This window comes from Anarrhichthys ocellatus, unplaced genomic scaffold (assembly GCF_004355925.1).
Source record: "Anarrhichthys ocellatus isolate YVR2014 unplaced genomic scaffold, GSC_Weel_1.0 scaffold15, whole genome shotgun sequence".
In the NCBI taxonomy this organism is placed as follows: Eukaryota; Metazoa; Chordata; class Actinopteri; order Perciformes; family Anarhichadidae; genus Anarrhichthys; species Anarrhichthys ocellatus.
In genome coordinates, this window is record NW_022280045.1 from 4,149,388 (window position 1) to 4,167,508 (window position 18,121).

At 43.3% G+C, this 18,121-nt stretch overlaps 2 protein-coding genes across 5 annotated transcripts in view; one reads left to right on the plus strand and one right to left on the minus strand.

Moving 5' to 3' along the window:
- LOC116387528 (uncharacterized) overlaps nucleotides 1-2,831 on the minus strand; it is an 11,387-nt gene extending 8,556 nt beyond the window's left edge. The window contains exons 1-2 of one of the 2 annotated variants that reach the window (XM_031854726.1): nucleotides 2,285-2,831; nucleotides 288-1,546 (exon numbers count right to left, since the gene is read on the minus strand). In XM_031854726.1, the coding sequence (XP_031710586.1) occupies nucleotides 288-1,512 (1,225 nt within the window). In that variant the 5' untranslated portion in view covers nucleotides 1,513-1,546; nucleotides 2,285-2,831. Of the gene's footprint in view, nucleotides 1-287 lie in introns of both variants that reach the window. The other variant, XM_031854727.1, reaches the window with a different exon arrangement.
- On the plus strand, nucleotides 1,502-17,317 carry rc3h1b (ring finger and CCCH-type domains 1b). Of its 3 annotated transcripts, none has more exons than XM_031854723.1 (21): nucleotides 1,502-3,156; nucleotides 4,412-4,447; nucleotides 4,561-4,835; nucleotides 6,082-6,202; nucleotides 7,326-7,565; nucleotides 7,709-7,884; nucleotides 8,925-9,125; nucleotides 9,346-9,478; nucleotides 9,966-10,084; nucleotides 10,450-10,562; nucleotides 10,679-10,924; nucleotides 11,103-11,317; nucleotides 11,419-11,828; nucleotides 11,942-12,100; nucleotides 12,237-12,392; nucleotides 12,704-12,926; nucleotides 13,160-13,250; nucleotides 13,411-13,507; nucleotides 13,828-14,040; nucleotides 15,036-15,139; nucleotides 15,273-17,317. In XM_031854723.1, the coding sequence occupies exons 1-21, from the start codon at nucleotides 3,153-3,155 to the stop codon at nucleotides 15,427-15,429; spliced, it is 3,489 nt and encodes a 1,162-aa protein (XP_031710583.1). In that variant the 5' UTR covers nucleotides 1,502-3,152; the 3' UTR covers nucleotides 15,430-17,317. The 3 variants fall into 3 exon arrangements, with proteins under 3 accessions (XP_031710583.1, XP_031710582.1, XP_031710585.1); XM_031854722.1 differs by having other exon boundaries at nucleotides 1,503-3,156; nucleotides 13,157-13,250; XM_031854725.1 differs by having other exon boundaries at nucleotides 1,503-3,156; nucleotides 4,412-4,835; nucleotides 13,157-13,250.
- Nucleotides 17,318-18,121: the final 804 nt, after the last annotated feature.

The following is an 18,121-nucleotide window of genomic DNA, read 5'->3' on the forward strand; positions in this document are numbered from 1 at the left end:
TATAAATTGTTGTGGTTTGTAGTTGTGTAGGTCTGGATGGGGGGGGGCGGGGGAATGCTATTTCTGAAGCATTGAGCGGAATTTTCTGTCTCCACTCGTAATAAATAGCAAGCAACAGACCCCCGCACCAGCTGACAATACTTAGCACACACTACACAACTACAGTGGACAAGAAACTATGACTGAGCCACTTGTATAAGTATATATCAACATACCGGTATCAATTTTTCTCTAGAAAGTTTTTGCATTTGACATGAAATACATCCTATTTTCCTCAAGAGACCTACCTTTACAATTGCCTCTGTATGTTGTGTCTCCGTAACAGCCGGCACTTTCCCCTCCGCTCTGCTCGCTCTCCTCCATGCAGTTTTGGCTTCTTTCCCTTAACTTCACATAAGCTCTCCGCTTCACCTTCAATTCCTCGTCAGCGGAGAGTAGCCCACTTTGTGAAGACATGCTCTCCGAGCTGTCTGAACTGCACAGTCCTTTGGCCAGGTCACCAGCTTCTAACTCCTTCTGCTCACACCTGTCCAGGTAGCACTCCACACTGTCCGAGTGTTTGAACTCTGAGGATGCGTCGCTGTCATCCACCACACCTCCGGCATCGCTCCTGGTGCCTGTTTTGGCTGGCTTAGAACACCTTTGAGGCTCTGTCGGTTCTTCTGTCCAAGTATGGTCCTTCAAAGGTAAAGCGGAGGGTGTGTTGTCTGGGCTAACACCATTTAGAAGCAATGTTTCAGGGCGCACTACTCTCCAGAAGCCCTTGGGTGGTGCCCAGTGTCTGGTTGACATGGAAGATGTGGAAGAAGAAGTGGAAGCTGTTGTAGAAGCAGAGGTGGTGGCAGGAAATGAGGAGAGCACAGGTAGAGGAGGAGGATGAAGAGGAGGAGGAGAAGATGGGTCATCCTTACTGCTGCTTGAGTTATCAGACAGAAGACTCTCTAGACTGGTGCCCTCCCCAAGCCCACAAGGCTGGCCTGACAGAAAACTGACCTGGTCCTCATTCCTCTCTGACCTCTCGTCTTCGGTTTCCTCTTCCTCCTGGAAGACATGATCTCCTCGTGCTTCAGCCGGAGGGCTGTGGATCTCGAAACTGACTTGCACCTCAACCTCCTCCTCTTCATCACTACTGCTCAAGTTCTTCAAAGTGCCTGATCGCCAGGAGGGGGCAGGCAAAGACACCTGACCCTTTCCTCTGGGCCTCTGTCTGAGAAGGACTTCGGATGAAATCCGCCCAGCTGGACTGCTCACGAAAACATCTGTGTCCAACCTTTCTCTTTCTTTCTCTCGATCTCTCCCCCTTGTCCTTCTCTGTGTGAGTGACTTCACTTTGGTTTGTAGGGCGTGAACAGCCGAACTCTGAGGAGGAGGAAGTTGGGTGCTCAAAGAAGGTGCTGGGAACACCGGCTCAGGGACAGGGCCAGTGATGAGTCCCCAGTTAATGGGAATCCCAGTAGGTAAAGGGGAACTGGATTTTAGTTGGATATTATCAACCGCCTTTTCTTCCTCCATTGGCCGGTCATGCACCGAAAAGTCCAGACAGATCCTATAGATAATAAAAAAGAGGCTTTAAAAAAAATAATACAGGCATGTGGACAAAAACTACATCTGTTCTACATCTCTGTTACCGGCTACATTCTATCTGATGTGCCTGGTGAGGGGATATGTAATGTGGATTCAGTCACGTTGACTTATCCACTGATTACTTTGCAGTGCACAGGATAATCCTTTAGAATGAGAATAAGCAACTGCTGCCTGCAACTTAGCCCCGTGCACAACATTATGAATGTTTGTTGTCGAGTAAAAGCAACAATATGCAATGAAACAAAACGTTCACTGTAATGCAGTCACCTAGTCAATAAAAAAGCAGAGGGAAAAAAAAGTATGAATTATTCAACCCTAACAAATTGACTTATTTAAAGATTCTGTGTCATGTAGATCATATGAATAACACCTGGCCAATTTCACAAATATCATTTAAATGATGAACAAAGTATAGCTTCGAAACACATTCTCTGAAGCCAGATGTAGTCACATAAATACAGTAGACTAACACACACAGTGAATAGTGTACCGGGATATTGACTGAAGATTGTGTCCTTTAATACAAACTTAGTTCCAGCGTTGAAAGTTACCATCAATTCTGGTGCAACTGCACAAATGTAAGTTACAATCCGTTCTAAAAACCTGCGCCAAACGCGCATCTTCAAGTCGGTCACCAACATTAGCGAGAAGACGAAACAACTTTCATGTCCGGATCCCCCAAAAGATGAAAACAAAATACCATCTCTCAATGTTTCTCCAGATCCTGGTGGCGCGCTCCCACTCTCTGTCTACACTGTTCCCGGTCCGGGCAGTGTCAGGCGAGCAAGCAGCCTCTCAATCATGATTGGTCCTGTAATCCCTTCAGAAATCAGTAGGATTAGGCAAAAATGAAATACAAAAATGCCTTATCTAATTTAGTCCTTTCCTCGCGAACCCATTGCCGAGTGAAGCTCTCTGTTGCGTAAGAGGAGTGCACTGGTACTGACTCAATGCGCACAGCAATAAACCAATGAAAATAATAATAAAAAATACGACTAAAATGTCTGAGATAAACACATTGTCATTCCTAGAATATTTCGATGGTCCTGATAAAGTGATAAAGGCTGATGTGTTGTATAGCGTAATTTTGTATCTTTCAAAGAACCGAAGGTTGATTCTTTTCCTTTTTTTGTCAATACAGCTGATCCTTCCCGCTATCACGGTTTATCCCAGCTCTCTCTGTCCGTTTCATTGACGCGTGTGCACGCACACATATGCGCTCGTGCACAGTTAGCCTAATTGGGACAACGTTCTACTTGCCAGTTGCCACAAAATCCTCCCCAGATGTGACTGGACTCTGGCAAATGCTGCTCATTTTTGTGTTGTGGCTGCGCATGCGGCCCAGTGCCAGCAGAGGGGGCCATGAGCACATACACACAGACACGCGCAAGCAAGCACACGCGCACATACACACATCTTGCCCAGCTAGCTGTAACCGGCTAGCGAGTCTGTTGTCGAGTTGACACCCTCCCCAAACCTCGGCAGCAGCTAAGCTGCACAGTCGACATGGCAAGAAAATATCGCAACAATTTCCTAAAGAAAGATGAAAATCTTCCAAGTCTTTTGGAATGAGTGAGTAGGATCGACATTAATTAACCATTTTCCTGACGGAATATCACGGTAGAAGCTGCATGTTTGGTTTTAGTCACATTTATGACGCATAGCTATAGTTAGCGTTAGTTGTGGCTAACACAACTGGGAGCTAGCTAACAAGCTAACTGCTACAAGAGGGAGGAGTGTGGTTTGTTCACTGTTAGCCTCCTGTGCTCAGTCGAGTATGAGACGAGTATGTGCGTCAATGTTAGCCGCTTCTCCAAATTAAAACACAATCCTAGTATGATCCTGAACTCTAGTAAATTTGTGTGGCTGGTGAAATTAAATACATGTTCAAGGCAGTTGTGTTGCTGGGTAGTTTCGGATGCTAGCGTTACATAATCTCGCTGTTGCATTTCAAATGGCTCCCCTCTCCAGTGTCACTGTGGATCTTCTCTAGCTATCGTTTCCTTCAGCAAAACGCGAGATGCTAACTCACGTTAATTATCTAGGTTGTGTAATGTAATGGATTCATAACCAAAGCTACATTCCCAATAACTGTATCATGACCAACCCATGATATATTTTATTTATATTTATACATATTTATTTTTCTATCAGGACGACGTTTCCCAGCTAGCCAAACCTAGCAAACTAGCCACCCATAGCGTAGCCGGCTAACAGTAAGCTAACGCTAACGTTATCTACAATTAGCTAGCTAACGTATTGCCACATTTCAGTTATAACAATAATTCGTGTAAAATCAAACATAACAAAATTGGAACAGTCCCGATAGGAAAATCATTGACTAAAAAACCGATTCGTATCATAATGTTTCCAAACTCTATTAGCAAACATTAGCCTCATAACAAGTTGGATAGCGCAGGAGGACTTGGTTGTTAGCCTCTCCAGGACCCTTTGTCCACAGTCATAGTGGTTACCAGCTCCTCTGAGTAGGCCACATAGCACTTGTTTTGGTCCTTCTGCTCGCTTGTTTCATGGGTATCTTATAAATATGTGCTGTGTCACCTCTTTTATTTTTTGTACATGTTTTGTGTAACGACTGAACACCGCATAGCGTTGAGTAATCAAAGCAAAACAGACATTCGATTATAGTTTTTTAATTTTTTTTTTATGTAGTAATGTATCGGTAGTCCACTTATACACAGCACAACCATGTTTTGTTAATGGACTTTGTTAAAGCATTGGTAAACTACATTTTGAAAAGTATGCAAAGTTGTTTTAATTCTTAAATGTGTGCAGACTTTTAATTCTTTGTCTCTCTCTTTTACAGTAATCATCACGAGATGTGATCCAAAATCCACAATGTGTGAGGACATTTAAGAACAATTGAGTTCGGAAGACAAATTCTTGATTCCAGTGGAATCTTCCATATATATATATATATATATTATTATTAGATTTTTTTTCTCTGTGTTAAAGCTTACATACATTTACACACACACTCGTCCGATCAACATACAACCATGCCAGTGCAAGCCCCACAATGGACAGAGTTCCTGCTGTGCCCGATCTGCACACAGACATTTGAGGAGAGTGTTCGCCGGCCCATCAGCTTGGGCTGTGGACACACCGTCTGCAAGATGTGCCTGAACAAGTTGCACCGTAAGGCCTGTCCCTTTGACCAGACAGCCATCAGCACAGACATCGAGCAGCTACCTGTCAACAGTGCCCTGTTACAGCTGGTGGGAGGCCAGGTAAGAATCATCGTGTGCGTTTGTACATTTGTTCAGCAACTTATGACAAAGATCTTGTGTTGACTAGATTTATGCAGAGCCCTTGTTGGTGCTAGCTTGTCAGCTCATTGATGTATTTGAGTAGTTGGTTTAAAATACCACTCCTATCTTGACCGTATGGTGTTTCCTTAAATTACTGTTTCTGGATTTTATTAGAGTTTTACTCACAGGCTATTGCATGATGCACATAGCTTGGAGATTCCTTTATTAGTCACGCTCCAGTCATTGTGCAATGACTTTAACTCTGTTGGTTTACTGAGCGCTGGCATCATCGGTGAAGCTATATTTCTCGTAAGCGGCTTTTGGCCAATAGGGCGAGGCTACAGCTAATGGGTGTTTTGCCTTTGCCAAGTTTCCAGGTATGTATGAAAATGGATAACGTCAGTGCATCAATAATGAGTGTGTTGTGTGTCTGATATAGTCATGACTGTGATGTCTTGTCTCGTAGCTGAGTGCCTTGCATATTTGTGCTACTACAGATTAGCCGGGTACAATGTCCCGTCAAATGAATATGCCCTGATAGAAATGGAAGTTATTATAATGGTTCTGTTTCATTTTCATTCATGAAAATTACCTAATTTATCATAATGCCCCAGAGCTGCAGGTTGTTGTGGTCAGTATTTCATTGGGTTGCATTAGATTCATTGGATTGCCTTTTACAAACAGCCTAAGCATGCAAATACAAACTTGACAAGAAATGCTTCCCCCACTGTCTTATTTTAAATATTGGCATATTAGCATTTTAATCTGGGATAAGTGCAGTTCAACAAACCATGACCTACAGAGAATGGGGCATACGCCGTCAGTACAATGCAGGGATTCTTAAAATGTGAAATATGAAGTTTCTTGTCAGTCATATTCTGTTGCTTTGATCATAGAGTAAGTAATGATTTGGCAAACTGAATAATTAGTGGAGCATACTCCAGTAACGTCACAGGTTTCATTGTACTTGACAGATCTGTATAAATTAAAGATGGCCTTTATTAAACAGTTTGTAGATAATTGCAGCTTAAACAACATTCCTGTACACGGTTTACAATTTGCCATACCATTTCAATTTGTCACTTTTCATCTTAAATCTATTTTGCATGTACATACAGAGAGGTGTTTTGATTATTACTTCGCACAGTCTGATGTTTTGGCTAAATACAAATACTGTACTAAACAATGTTCTTCTAATTGTTTCCCCCTTGGTGTCCTGCTGAAGGTTCCTAAGGCTCAGCCAGTTGCCTTGATTACCAGTCCAGAGGACTCGCAGCATTATGAGGAGGCCAGGCAGTGTGTGGAGGAGCTGGCCCTCTACCTCAAACCTCTCAGCAACACCAGAGGTACACAAAAACACACTTTACTTTTCATCTGTGCTGCCTTTATTCTGATCTGTTGACACTCTTGTTGCCTTTAAATTAAACTCTGTAGGTTGTTGTCAGCATGGGGAGTCTAGGACTCAATGTTATTGACGTTCAAGTGTTTTTTAAACCCTTCTCAAAAATAGTGCCTGAGGTTATTTTTGCATGAAAGAGACTAACATTTAAAAAAAAACATGATCACATGTTATAACTGTTGAACTTGTACTTGTCTGAACATTTTCACTTACAAAGTCGTGCATATGACATCACTGTGTCGTGAAATAGACAATTCAAATGTTTTGACTTTGTTATCCACTGACGTATTGCCAGTTTTCTGTTGATCATCGAAAGTCATTCAAAATAGAAAAGCAGAACTACTTTTCTAATAAATAGTACAGAGATATATCTCTGGTTGATGGCTGTAGAAGTGATAATAATTACATAAAGGAGCCAGATTGGACAAAAACAAATCATTGCCTGTTTCAAAAACAACAAATTATACTCAAAACCATCTGTATTTAAGAAAATGTGAGGACGTCCTTTCAATGAGTGATATTCTGATGCTGCTTATATGACACTGTGATGAAGTATGCCATTCATTGTTTATGTCAGGACCACGGACCTTATTTTAAACTGAAATGATATGGGGGGTTCAAAAGGGTATTCCATATATGGTGTTGCCAGTGTCGCCACAACTGATTGTCAGGACCATAATATTCGAAGGTCATAGTTGTTTTTTTTTTTTTATTGATTCATCATTTATGGCTCAATGGCCAAACAATCATTGGCCATGTTAAGAGACAAGAGATGTTAGTGCAAAGGAGGAATTGTAAAATGGGAAGTAACCACGGTAAACTCTTTCGATGTTGAGGTGCAACTACATCGTTCCAAATGATCATGAAGTAGACTCAGCAGCTCTCTAAAACAGTTTGAATAAGAATGGAAAATTATAACCTTTTATGAAGGTAAGATTTGTTGCAGCAGTGTTTTATTAGACTGGATTATGTTAAGATAGCTGTACCTGATTAACTGGCAAATGAGTGTATAATGTGTCTGAGTTCATATTCCCGTGGTTTACCAGTGTTCCTGTCTAATCTCTCACCAGGTGTGGGCCTGAGCAGCACGGCCCAGAGCATGCTGAGTCGACCCATGCAGAGGAAACTGGTAACCCTGGTCCACTGCCAGCTGGTGGAAGAGGAGGGCCGTGTCAGAGCCATGAGAGCCGCCCGCTCTCTGGGTGAGCGAACCGTCACCGAACTCATCCTGCAGCACCAGAATCCACAGCAGCTCTCCTCCAACCTGTGGGCCGCTGTGCGTGCACGAGGATGTCAGTTTCTAGGCCCGGGTAGGTGGTTTTACATGACCTGCAAAATTAAACCAGCACATGTCCGCTTTTGAGAAGAAGCAGTACAACGATCCTCTGTAAATGTTGGCTTTTGGCAATCCCCCTTTTTACTCATGTGTTTTTTTATGTTGTTCTTTTCCCAGCCATGCAGGAGGAAGCTCTAAAGTTGGTCCTTCTTGCTCTGGAGGACGGCTCTGCACTGTCCAGGAAGGTGTTGGTTCTCTTTGTAGTTCAGAGGCTTGAGCCACGCTTCCCGCAGGCCTCTAAGACGAGCATCGGCCATGTGGTGCAGCTCCTCTACAGGGCCTCCTGCTTCAAGGTACGTCACTGACTGAGAACCAGAATAAAACTTCATACGTTTTTTTTTTTTTTTTTTGAAGTCTCGTGGCAAATAGTGTACACCATGTGGTGCCGCTCCACAACACGACTGCCTGACCTAATAGTTGTACGACTAAAAATATATTTTGGGCAGTATAACACAATGTATAATACAATGCCATAAATCATAAAAAAGCAAAAAAGCGTAAGTTGAATTTTTTGGATAATTTATTAAACAAAAATTGGCAAACAATGGAAACTATAAGTCCAACACAAGTTGCCACAAGTGTTGGAGAAAAATAGAGGCTTCTTGTGCTATATAGATATGTTGAGCTATTCACATTTTCTTTTCTTTCAGTCGCTCCTGTCCTCTCCTCAGTGCACTGTGTTCAGCAGTTCAGTTGTTTCACCGAATTTTTGTCACTGACTGTTGGTCTCAGCCGAATCAATCATGGCTTCCTAGTTGCGCTGAGGAGCGCAGGATTTAATGTTTATTTTACAGGATCTGGTGAGAGTAAATGGTTGATTTTGGGCGAAACTTTAAATGCTAGCATCGCTAAAGGCCAACGAACGAATGTTCCCTTCAGTTACATTATGATGCGTTCAGGCTCTGTTCAGTGAAAATGAGAACGTTATCATGTGTTCACATGTGATCTCGGAAAATGTAGTGTTGCTGAAAAACTTTAATACATCTAGTTGTTTGAAGGAGACGTTTTCAAAACAACATAAATAGATATTAGAAATTAATTATGACTATATACACTACCCTCTAAGCAGCTTATACTTCATTAATACTACTAATGACGAGATTTGTATTAATCAATAAAAATACAATCTTTATTTCCTAATCATTTGAATTGCATCTATTTATGAAGGGAAAACACTATAAATGACTCGCATAGTAAAAGTATAACAAACATTTTTGATGGATTACACAGACTTTAGAGTGGATGAAATGATCTTTGGGACAGTTAAAAACAACAACTAAAAACTAACCCAAATATTCTATTCACTCTTTTCTTCTTCTTTGTGGCTCCTTAGGTGACCAAACGTGATGAAGATTCATCCCTGATGCAGCTGAAAGAGGAATTCCGTACTTACGAGGCTCTGCGGCGCGAGCACGACTCTCAGATAGTTCAGATAGCCATGGAGGGCGGGCTGCGCATCGCACCCGACCAGTGGTCTTCTCTGTTATATGGAGATCAATCTCACAAGTCACACATGCAGTCTATCATCGATAAGGTATGTGAGAGAAGTAAATGTGCGTGGATCTGATTTTTTTATTTTTTTTTTGTTTCCATAAAGGCATATTTCATAGATTATTTATGTGATGCAATGCTATAAATGATGCAGTTTCTACACTCTTTATATTAAAACATGTTCCTACTATAGAAATCTTGTCTTGCCATAGACCTACCAAAGCATTAACTTCCATGTTTTTGTTTTTCTGCTCTCGACATAGCTGCAGACCCCGGCGTCTTTTGCTCAGAGTGTCCAGGAGCTGACGATTGCATTGCAGAGGACCGGAGACCCAGCCAACCTGAACAGGCTGCGGCCACACCTGGAACTACTGGCCAACATTGATCCAAGTCCCGGTAAGAACCGAGCACGCTTCAACAATCCTGGTTTTACAGTGACGTGAGGATTAAATGAATGAAGTCTATTCACAGATGTACCAGACTTCAGTGTAACTGTCTGCATACAGTTTGAGTTTGATTAACCCAGCTTTCATTCTATGACACCGATGCAGCTGACAGCAACTGGGTTAAACTTGCGCTCCAGAATTTCTTTCCGCATGTGCAAGTAGTCTGCATACACAGCTGTTGGGGTCATGAGGCCTACCGAAAGAATGCCGCCTACCGAACGTACCGGTTCAATACCAATACACATATTGTAACACCCCAAGTCATAATATGTTTTGGCCAGAGTCCAGCTGTCCCATTAAAGTTTAACTAAGATTGTTTAGCATTTATTCGACTTATTTGGGGGGGGTGGGGGTATTTATGTCTTATGAGTCTACCAATTGCCATCAATTAAAGTATTGAGATTAAAGTCTGTGTTTCTCGTGTTCTGTTTCCACAGATGCTCCTCCTCCCACATGGGAGCAGCTAGAGAAAGGGCTGGTAGCAGTGAAAACAGTGGTGCATGGTCTGGTGGACTTCATCCAGAACCACAGCAAGAAAGGGGCTGACCCTCAACAGGTGAGTCTACCCATTGGACCACAAAAAGAGCTGGGCCCCAGACCCTGTATATTGATTAATTAACCCGTTATATCCATAGGAGCATTGTTCATCAATTGTAGAAATGACAAGCTGGCGTAACACTTACTGAGACACCTATTGTTTGTTTTCTTTCATTTGTAACATATCCATATCGAGGTATTATATAAAAGAAAATATTTTTTGTCTGTCACTCAGCCCGGACTGCAATGCTAAATATCACCACTATTGAGTGTTCAGCTCTGTTTGTTGTTGTGCTAGACAGCGCCCTTAAAGGGTTTTACCATAATGACACAAAGGTTGTATATGTTTTCCCTGTTTTAACAATACTTGTCGTCTCTTTTTAGCCTCCTCAGCACAGCAAGTACAAGACATACATGTGTCGTGACATGAAGCAGAAGGGAGGCTGTCCTCGTGGAGCCAGCTGCACCTTCGCTCATTCTCAGGAAGAACTGGAGAAGTGAGTGATAAATATCCACATTCAGCATTCAAATAAGATATTGCAGTTGAAATTAAACAGTTTTCACGCCATCCAGTATTTCTTACACAATTTGTACTGCGCTTTACGTCCGTCAGGTATCGTAAAATGAATAAGCGTTTGGCAGCTCGCCTCCCTGGCTCAGGAGGGCTCATGCCAGATGAGGGTCTTCCTCTTGACGTAGCAGTGACCCGGAAGCCTTCACCGCTCACCAACGGTAGCGGTGGACCTTCCATGCCCCAGCTAATTGCCCGCGGCACTGACACAGTCCCGTACGAACTGTTGCGTAAACCCATGAAGATGGATGGAGGGAGTCCCAGCGCCCCAGGATCACCACCTGATGGGTGAGTATTGCATTCTCAGCATATTTAATTCATTGACAGCCAAAGAACGGGCAGCTGCGTGCCATGGAGAAAGCAGACTCCGGGCACCTTATGGCACATAGGCTGATAGTCAATGAGTCAAAAACAAGTCCGTTAACAACTGTTATTTTTTAGTTAAATCTGACATTTATTCTTGTAGCATGGACCCTGGGCTGGGCAAACCTGGTATGGCTCTGCCACCTCATGCCATGGCCCACCAAAGGATGTCAGTGGACCACCTCTCTGGGGTGAAGCACATGCCTGTGGTAGCCAGAGGTTCACCAGTCTACTCCCAGGCACAGCTCCCTGAGATGTGCTATGACACCCGCCCGCCACCTTCTGCGTCTCAATATGAGCCCCCTCAGTACCCCACAGGTAGGGCTCGAGTAAACTGAATGATGCACAATCAGCTTCTGTATGTGTGACTGATTCAATCTCTGTGTTGTGTTAATGATAATCCGCTTTTTATTTCTCAGGGTACCCTTACCAACAGCCGCCGCAGTATGTCCCTCGGGATTACATGCGTAACCCTCCTCCCCCCAGTGAGTCAGGACCCCCTTACCAGGACCCCTACCCTGGTTATGGCCCTCCAGAGCGCCCCTACCAGGCCCCTCACTCTGGTCCACCTTTCTCTTACCCTCACCCTCCGCACCACGACCGAGGTCGCCACGGGACCTACGCTGGCCCGCCACCTCCCCCACAGCCTTACCCATCACAGAGGGATGGCCTGGTCAGAATGAGTCCCGCTCCTCTGGATATGCCCCCGCCCTCAGCAGGACAGGCTAACTCCCTTTACCACCAGGAGCCCAGTTCCCGTGATAGATACCCTCCAGATGGCTACTATACACCGGGGGCCCAGACTCCACCCATAAGGGCTTATGTCAGGGTGAGTTTGTTTGGATTGTTCTTCATTTTGAGCCATTTGCCTTTAACTCTTTGTGGTGCCAGCCTAGTTTCAAAACACTAAAATACTGCAATATTTCTCCGTTTGTGTCTTAGGGGCCATCATATAGTGGGTCACAGCCCAGCCTCGACTACCTGCACCGACGCCGGCAGGAGCTGTTATCACAGCTGGAGGAAAGGAAGGTCATATCCCCTCCACCATTTGCTGCCTCGCCCACTCTTCCACACTCCTTTCCCAGCGACTACCCTTCAGAGGTGAGCACTGTGTGAATGTCATACCTCTCTGAGACTGGCTCAGATCATGCACAAGCATTTATGGTACGATTCAACAACTGTAAGTACATGCCAAGTGTTAGTGATGGCGCTCTCTCTGTATGTTCTGTGTCTGCAGTATGGCGAGGAGAACTCCAAAACCATGGGGAAATGCAGAGAGCCGGAGTACACAGGGCAGTACTCTCCCTGGTCTTGTGAAATGATTGGCTCCTACATTGGTACGAAGGATGCCAAACCCAAAGATGTTATGGGTCCTGGTGCCATGGACATGATGGTGAGTTCATACGGACAACTCTGTTAGTAGCAACCATGTCAGTATTTGGGGGAGGGGAAATGATGCGTTGTGGTTCTGTCTTGAAAGATTCAGTGTTGATACACAAAACCTTAAAGGCAGTTTAACAATGTAACAAGCTAATAGCAATTAGTGCAAGCTGCTGAGTTGTTTGACCAAGTGTAATTAACCTGCACCAATCAAAAGTAAGCATTTGATAAGAAAGGAACATGTCCTAACCTTTCCTCTCTATACCTACCTCATCCTTTGAGTGTCCATTCATCATTTACCACCTCTTCCACCGTGTCTACCAGAATGCGGAGGCTAAGGGTCTGAGGGATCCATCACTGGAGGCTCCTCGGAGGGGTGCAGAAGTGAAAGACGATGACCCCATCATCCCATTTGGCCCCCAGCCCACCGTATCACGTTTCGGTGCCATCTCCCGCACCTCAAAGACGGGCTACCAGACCACAGGCCCTGTGCAGGCGATGGCCTCCACTCCTCAGAACCCAAGCTCTAAACACATGGCCATGCCAGGTAAGAAACCATGTATAAAACAACTTATTCATGGTTTTCATGCATTTGTACCATGTGAATATTCTTTACATAATGAATGATAAACTGCTTTACTTGTTTCGTCCACACTGTCCACTCCTGCTTCTTAAACCGAACTTCTGCAGCACGATCATTTCACATAATTGTGGCGTTTTAAATATTACAGTTTGGCATGGAAACATTTCTGACTTCTTTCTCCACCTCGCCTACAGCAGAATACACATATGGAAGCCATGGAGGATGGGGTGGAGCTTCATACCTCTCACACCAGACTGCCTCCTCCTCTCAGGGACACTTCAGTGAGCGGTGAGGCCTGTGTTTGATTTCCTGTCACCTTTTTAATATTCACATGATGATACTCATCAGGCTTTTCAAGAAAATATCAGAACTACATGCATGAAAGTGAATGTCTGTTGCTTATGAAGATGATTGTAAAGCATTTCTTATTGTATTTTCACTCTCACAGTCTGCCTATGGCAACTCCAGACAGAGAACAGTTAAATATTGAGCTGCAGCAGGTCAACCAGCAGATCAACCAGCAGACCCAGATGCGAAGCATGGAGGTGTGTATGCTCTCTCACTAACAGGAAGACCCAGGAAGGTCTGGAAAGAGCAGACAGTTGCTACACGATGGTGAAATATTGAAATAAGTCTTGTTTTTAAATTCCAGAGGACATGACTTCATATTTTATGTATTAATATTCCTGCTATCATTTAATCATGATAAGTGAATCAAAGCAGTCAAGCTGCCAAGTCACTCCCAAAATACAGTCAACACGGGAACAAAAAAGAAAACAGTTTTTCTATTTCACGCAGCATTCCTGCTGCCAGAAATTTCCAAATTGCGCACTCATCCTCTTCACTTCCTGTTTGGCTATCACAGGCTGCCAGTAACTCTTTACTGCTGCAGAGGGAGGCCAGTGCATTGGCAGGCCAGCCCGGGCAGCCCGGCCAGGGCCAGTCAGCAGCAGCTCAACAGCAGCCCAAGTGGCTTGCAGTGGGAGCAAGTACAGCAGCTGTCTCCAGTGAACAGCTGAGCCTGGAGCTCCGCCAGGTGGAGAGAGAGATTGGCAAGAGGACCCGTGAGATGGCTTTGGTAAGGGGGGGGGGGGGGAGCTGTTAGGGTAAAAACAAGGGATGAAACAGTCTCTGTATGCTGAGAGAAGTTATTGGGTGGAAATTATTGATTTCAAAACAAAACTTTGTGGAAGTGGTGTTAACACCATACAGCAGGATGAGTGCTAATATACATACAACAAATTCTGCAAACCATACAGTTGTAATGGTATAGGCCAGTGGTTCTCAACTGGTCTGGCTGTGGGACCCACCATCACCCCTTAATGACAAGCCGAGGAAAATTCCCCAAATCGAGGAAAATTTTCAACTTCTCAAATGTATTTAATGAAAAGATGGTGCAGTTTGAACCTGAGCTGAAAGTAGTGTAGGGAGCTCTCTTGTGCAGAGAAATTGTTCCTGTCAGTCCCCGTCCCACACATGTTTCACGTAAAGGAGTAAAACTGCTTTGTTTGTTATGTCTGTTGATTCGTCCATTTGTAATGACCACTTGCCTAAATTCGAGCTGTGGTCTGTTGTTTGATGTCATCTGACAAGTCTTCAATCCGTCTACTTATAGTGTCATTTGACAGAGCTTCAAATGACAGCTTCATGCTTTCTTGTGCCAGAACCTCGCTGCACAAAACACACAGAGGTGTTTGCCCTCTTTTGTCCTCAATGTAAGAAAATCCATATCTCATGTAGTCGGTGTCGTACTTGCGTTTCGCTCAATTAGCATATAAAAACAAACTTTGTGGGTGTTCTTCTATGCTGTGAAATGGCAGCATTACAAGGCATTAATGCCAAATACTGTTAAGGAGTGTGAATAGATGGCACTCCACTGCATAAAAAATCCCCTTCAAAATAATAGCGCAGGATTTTTTTAATTTTTTTCAGGCATGGGCCCGCGACCCACCAGTTGAGAATTACTGGTCTAGGCCATGGCTTAAGTCTTAAAAGATATTGACTGATTAGGGTTCAGTATCTAACTGGGTGTCTTTCTAGCAACTGAGCATGTTTTATCCATCTACAAATCAGGAAAACCAAGTGACCCATGACGTTCAGCAGTATAAGATTAAACCTGCAGAGAATGGACAACCAGAGCATAAGACTCAGCTAGAAGAAATCTCCCTGGCTCTTGGGTGGGTAAACGCGTACTTAAATATATAAATGTGTATATTCCCTGAATATTTGTGTGTTTGTTTATTAGCCCGAGCTCCTCCCAGTGTTCCCTGTTCTCACCTGGGTTCCTTTCTCTCTCTGTCCTTAATTCAGCGAGGTGTCCAACGGCTCCAACAGTCTGCAAGAAAGTGCAGTGGGCGGGTCCATGCTGTCACTGACCAATAAGACGTCTGCTTTGGGCTTGTGCTCTGATCCCGGTGCCACTGGTTCAGACATGCAGAAGAATGGCGTCGTCCATTCCTGCTCATAGGCAGTACACACACACACACACACGCACACACACACACACACACTCTCACTCACTCAAGATGCTCAATTGAAAAGCATGCACAGGCACCCATTCTATTTAGAAGATGAGCAGTATCTGCCGTGATATGAATTTTCTTTCTTTTTGTTCTGTGAATGAGCTTTTTTTAATGACTTTCCTTGCCTGGAAACCAGAGCATATGATAACATTTCTTGTGTGTGTTAATTTGTTTTCTTCTTTTTTTGTTGTTTTTTTTTGTACTGGGATTAAAGATAAACAAGGCTCACCATAGATGTATCAGGAAGAGAAAATGGTGGTGATGTTGACAGTGGTATTGTAATTTCATCCAAAAAAGGTTAGGCCCATTCCGTTGGAAATCTGAATAAAACGCAGTCATGCATTTCATCGATCCTCCCCCATAACAATACTTTTTGGTTCAGCTGTACCAGCAAACATACAGCTGGACACAGAGGAGCAGACTCACACGCACTCTGAGGACCTTCTCCTGCAATCTGACCATCTACGAAGGTATTGTAGGAAACGGCAGACGTGCGTCACTTGGTATTCAACCCCTGAATCGTAAAAAAAAAAAAGAAACGTGTTTGCTCGGATGCAGACGTTCTGAGGAGGGAAACGCCAGTACAATATTCCACCGGTATTCAGCTGAAAACGGAGATGCGAGGTGTTTCACAAATCACCTTTGCAGCACATGCACGTCTTCACCTGCCACAAGAAGTATAATTTTATTAATGCGTTTTATGAACACATCATGTATGTTTCATACTTGAAAGCAGTATATTCTATATTTAATTGAAGCATTCTGTTTTAAAGATTGCAACAAGTCTTTTTGATAACGAGCTTTCCACATGTTTTCTATAAGGGAATCTACTCTGTGCTTCTCTGGGTTGTGGTGTGACCTGATGTGGTTCGGTTGTAAAGCCTGCGCTCGATCATAGAGCTGCATTCAATCCCAGCTAATTATGCTGTGAAATCTTTTTACAGTATGCCCAAAAATCATTTATTTTTGGGGGGCGGGATGAATGCACATGTTTAGGCTGACAGAGTGTACATCTCTTGTGTCTTGATAAATTAGCGTAATTAAGGGAATTCCCTCCTCAGAGCTCCTCGTCTAGCCACACAAAAGGCCTCCCCATTGGGATTATCTTGTCATTTGTTCTCCTAACTTCTATGAAGTTGCCTTCCCTTGTGTTCTTTTGTTCAATTTTCGTTTTGTTTTTTCATGCTTTACGTTGTTACGATTTGGGGGGGGGCGTGGCTTACCAAGTGAAGGCTTTACAGGGGTTTTTGCTTCGTGCATGTCCTCCTCTCTGTCGGGAAAACGGTTCAATTCCAAGTAAAAACCTAAACTTACCGTTTGCATTCCTATAAAAGTAGCGGTTGTAGCGTTTTAAGCTGCACAGTACATTTTAAATCATGTTTACAGACGGAGATATTGGCGTCGGTTACTGAGGAGTAAACAACACCTACTCTCAAAGATGGCTGTCCGCAAAAAAAAAGCAAACTTCATAAGTTCATTTATATCACATTGAGTATATTTAAGCATTTATCGGTGAGTATTACAATATCATATGTTTCCTTTTCCACTCCTTGATGTGTCATCATCACCACCATGACCACCACTATTATTGCTCTTTGTCCATCGTGTAGATTGTTTACTGCTGATGCTCGACACGGAGCGCTTTGCCTTTTGTAAACGGTTACATTATTGGCTCCAGTTTTACAGCTCTGAGCCCTTGTTGTTGAACGGTTGATGGGTAGAGGAGACGCTCCGGGGCAACTTTAACTTTAACGTTGACCCCTTTCGTTTTGGTCACATGAGAAACTTACAGTTTGACAAATCCCTTGATAACTGATGAGTGGAAAAAAAAAATAAAGACACAAATGTTTAGTGTCCCTCATCTGGGTTGTTCGATAGGCATCTCTTCCAATATGTCAGCGCCATGATAGTAGATGTTCGGGTTTTTAAAAAAAAATATTTTTTCCCTACCACACTTCAAGCCTCTGCTCCTTGCTACATTTATTGTTTAGGTACACAGCTCACTTATACATATGAGTATGTATACATACATTAATATACTAAAGCACTATTAATGTGCCACCTCTTATTTTACTCGCTCAGCATTTATATTAAATGATCTCTATTTAGAATCAGCTAAATGTTTTTGTTTCTTTTTCGTCGTTTTGATTTGTTTTCTGTCCACTGGTTGCCAACACAGACTTTATCCTTTCCCAGACGAAGGACCTCTGTGCGCATTGATGCGTGTTCACTTAATCTTTTGTGTTCAAACAAAGATGTTCTTTATAGACTATGCTTCCGAAGAAGACAAAATTCTGTAACTTTGGAAAATTTATGGAGAAGTTGTGTGTGTGCTAGATTGTATTGTAGAAAATGTACCCTAAGTTTTTTTTTTTTTGTTTGTTTTTTTCTTCCTCAAAGTGTGCTGTACTGGGTGATAGTTTTGAGGTATTAGAAAAGTGTTGGGTTTTTTTCCCACGTCTGTCCCCGAGAGGATATTCAGGAAGTCTCTGACGATAGGTTGGCCTTAAATCCTCTTGCAATGCCCCTTTACCTTGTCTGCTTTAGGAGCATGAGGTGATTTCAAAATGACTAATTAACACTGAATTGGACTGATTTAGAGTCATACAGATGGACTCTAGTAGACCCCCCCCCCCC

Coding starts and splice junctions, on each gene's coding strand:
- rc3h1b (XM_031854722.1), top strand. Junction 11,829..11,941: donor CCATAAGGGCTTATGTCAGG/GTGAGTTTGTTT, acceptor TTTGTGTCTTAG/GGGCCATCATATAGTGGGTC. Junction 14,041..15,035: donor GGACCCGTGAGATGGCTTTG/GTAAGGGGGGGG, acceptor TCTACAAATCAG/GAAAACCAAGTGACCCATGA.